The following is a 3,417-nucleotide window of genomic DNA, read 5'->3' on the forward strand; positions in this document are numbered from 1 at the left end:
TCTGATTCGATCATTACACGTGAGAAAAAATGCTTTATATTTCCTAATTTAACCACCATCGTACCTGCATTAATAACAAAGTTAGCAATACTGCCGACTTCAATTTGAGCAAATATTAATACTTTTCTATAATGTTCTCGAAGGATTGCGTTTAATTAATTTATACATTGTGAATCGTACTTAACTTAAGCCAGTTTTTATAACGGTGCTACACTAACTACAAGATCAAATTTTATTATGATTATACTAATAAACAAAAAAAGCATGGAGATTAGTTTATCAATATGAACAGATTTTCTCAGTCTACAGTTGCACTAAATGCCTTCTTATCTACATACTATATTTTAATCCTATTCGCTGGCAAGCCCCGAACACCTAAACCTGTGATTTTATAAATATGCCCTTTAATACAGTCTTCTTCTCCTTCAGTAGGCCACGCAATATGACTAGCACTTGTTACGTACAGTTCATCCAAAAGTGGGCCACCAAAGGCAACTGATGTTATCTAAAACGCATTAATAGTTTACAAATTACATAATTCCTTTATGGTACCTGGAGGTCTGGAATGTTTACGGTATCCAGTAACGTTTCAGGTTTAGCGGAACTAACTTTGATCACTCTCTTTCCGCGAAACACGGCGACCCATAAATTTCCATCAGCATCAATAGTTTGGCCATCCGGAAAGCCTGGAATGTTATGCTTTTCCAGACTAAATAGTGGTTGACGATTAGCTATAAATAAACAATATAGTTATGGAAAACGATGTGGTAATGCGTACTGATAGACGCGTTAGTTGCATCAAAGTCGTATTGATCTATTCTTCTTTTAACCGAATCAATGTAATACATTTTTTTTAAATCGCTACTCCAAGCAAGCCCGTTTGATATGCCCACATTTTCTTCAAAATATCTGATTTTTTTATTGGAGCTCAAGCAAAATAGAGTGCCCGTTCTTGGACCGTATGGTGTATCGCCGTCAATGGCCATAGTGCCTGAAAGAGAACGTGCGTATTTAACCTTCCCTTATCTTTCAGTTCTATTTCAGTTACCTGCCCATAAGTTACCAAGAGGGTCCACTTTGCCATCATTTATTCTGTTATTTTTTAAAGCGTTGTCGGTATCAACAATAGCGATCGTTTCTATACTAGTAGGTCTGGAACTAACACCATCCCAGGTAAGGACGGCTACTTCTCGTTGCAAAGTAATAATGAAACGATCAGACGAACCACTTATGGGCACAATTAGAGATGGAAATTTATCTGAAAGTAATTCACATAGATATCCACTCCTGTAGGTTGGGTAAACATTTTTCTCAAATTTTGGTGATTGTATAAGTAAAGATAGGCATAGTTACGTATTAAATAATTTGATCTACTTGCCCACTTTTATATGAGTATGCTTTTTAAGAGATGGTATGTATTTATGAATCGTCTTCTTTACGATATCCACCCAGTATAAACTTTGCGATTCGTTATCCCAATGGGGTCCTTCACCAAGCTCAAAGCAGCCTAATTCTCTAATTTTCTCGATAACAGGCGCCATTGGAGTGCGATTCTAAATAGTCAACAATAGATTATTACATAAACATAATTTTGATAGCGAAAGGTAGAGATATACACAATAAGCGAGGATTGTATGATAATTTTGTAAAAAGAAAAAAAAACAAAATCCCAATTTTAAGTTTAAAATTTACATTTCCTAACTGCGTAATAATTTAATAAAATCGCTGTAAACTTACTCAGGTATATGTGCAAGTAAGATCGGCAGTATAAATTAACTAACTGTCCCTACTTACACCTATTCTTATATGCTCAACGACTTATTATGTTGTAAATGGATGTACCGAGACTGGTTATTAGGGTCAATTGAAGAGATAATCCCTATTTGTTGTTTGAGGCCGGTAATCACATTACATACATACATATTTTTGGTTCCTTATCTCATGAAAGCTACGTGGGATTCTAAATCCCTTTTTCTACGTCACCCTTGTAACAGATTTTTGATATTCTTTAATTACTAATAATTACGGCACGGCACCAGAAAATACTAAAAATACCTATCACGTATTTCTACAATTAGGTATGCAAAATTCGAGTATTAACAAAGGAGTTACTCTTTGGTATTAAATCAAAAATCTGTTACAATAGAGTCAGATCTGTCCTTTATCGGTACCTAACATTCAGAGACTTACAAGTCTATGCTTACATCAAGGGATAACATCCAATGTACTGAAAAGTCCCAAATCTAACATGAAAACTCTATCCGGATCACACAAAGGATTCGAATAAACACGTAATTAATTGATTGACAATAATAAAAATCTATTCCCAAACACATGAAATGAAAAATTGAAAAAAAATTCCCGAATGAAAGAATCGCTTACGAAACTTAAATTTGGACAAATTACCACGCACTAGGCGGTCGTAAGTTAAAAATCGGAAAAATCTTAAAATTAGTTTTGTCTCTTACTAATCTGGTCGTACGTACAAAGATTTGCGATAACAAGGTGCACTTAACTTCACCCGGAAACGCTGAGAGGTGTTAAACTTCATTTTTTTTTAACACACAAAACTACTTAATGACAAACAATATTAATTTGATGAATAAAATGACGAGTTGTCGGTGGCGCTTCAGACAGGGCAGACTTTTCACTTTTAATAACAAGAGAACCTTAATAGAAGGCCTCAAGGTTGCATTAACTGCTTGATTTTTCAACTTGACACACTTCTTTCACAAAGCGGATAATCCGCTTTAAACTTTTCACACAACTTTTATTTGGTTAACTTGCTTCTGCACAAAATAATGATGATAATGACAAACTGCACCTTCAAATAATCAAATCAGGCGGACTGCACGAGTAAAAATAGGGTAAAGAAACGTACCCGCTTTCCAACCGTCGGGAACCAGCCACGTTTTTTCCTTGATTGCAGCATTTAACGAAACACCACTTCCACTACCTATAAAAATCCTAAACACACTAGTCAGTTTTCGACGATCAAGAATTCAATATCAATAAGATCCATTTTGAAGACACAAAGCAGTATTACAGAAGTTTGACAATGTACTTCCAAACCGTTTGAAAAATACGTTTACGTGTGAACAGATCTACTCGTGTTGCATTAGAGCATAGCTACGCCCAGTAATAAAAACGACTCACTCGAACGAGGATACGCGCGGTGTTGGATGCCGATTTCTCGGAAAGAGCATAAGTGTCAATGAGATTTGTTTGTATTGAAGCATCTGGTGAGGCGGCGGCCAATTCCCAATGTCCTACGTGAGCGGCAACATGCGGCCGGCGCGGTCGTCGCGTTGTAGACGGCAAACGCGACCAGAGCGTCTTACGTGCAAGCACCGAACATAAAGTGATGCAAGCGCATGTTGTTAAGACTGAAGCGACAGACACGGAAATATCAAATAT

The 3,417-nt window shown here is 36.4% G+C and overlaps 1 protein-coding gene across 2 annotated transcripts; it reads right to left on the minus strand.

The window, feature by feature from the left end:
- Window positions 1–134: 134 nt before the first annotated feature.
- LOC116176488 (regucalcin-like) lies at window positions 135–1,889 on the minus strand. 2 transcript variants are annotated; one of them, XM_031495092.1, is made up of 6 exons: window positions 1,795–1,889; window positions 1,379–1,553; window positions 1,049–1,258; window positions 779–991; window positions 553–731; window positions 135–505 (listed from the first exon to the last, which is right to left on the minus strand). In XM_031495092.1, the coding sequence occupies exons 2-6, from the start codon at window positions 1,539–1,541 to the stop codon at window positions 338–340; spliced, it is 933 nt and encodes a 310-aa protein (XP_031350952.1). In that variant the 5' UTR covers window positions 1,542–1,553; window positions 1,795–1,889; the 3' UTR covers window positions 135–337. The 2 variants fall into 2 exon arrangements, with proteins under 2 accessions (XP_031350952.1, XP_031350951.1); XM_031495091.1 differs by having other exon boundaries at window positions 1,738–1,871.
- Between the last annotated feature and the right edge of the window lie 1,528 nt (window positions 1,890–3,417).

Source organism: Photinus pyralis, unplaced genomic scaffold (assembly GCF_008802855.1).
Source record: "Photinus pyralis isolate 1611_PpyrPB1 unplaced genomic scaffold, Ppyr1.3 Ppyr1.4_LG7, whole genome shotgun sequence".
Taxonomy (NCBI): domain Eukaryota; kingdom Metazoa; phylum Arthropoda; class Insecta; order Coleoptera; family Lampyridae; genus Photinus; species Photinus pyralis.

Bases quoted from the DNA above. Each gene is read 5' to 3' on its own strand.
- LOC116176488 (XM_031495092.1), bottom strand. From the start codon at position 1,541: ATGGCGCCTGTTATCGAGAAAATTAGAGAATTAGGCTGCTTTGAGCTT. The intron at 992-1,048 runs GTAACTGAAATA...GTTCTCTTTCAG, and splicing joins TCTTGGTAACTTATGGGCAG to GCACTATGGCCATTGACGGC. The intron at 732-778 runs GTACGCATTACC...GTTTATTTATAG, and splicing joins TGCAACTAACGCGTCTATCA to CTAATCGTCAACCACTATTT.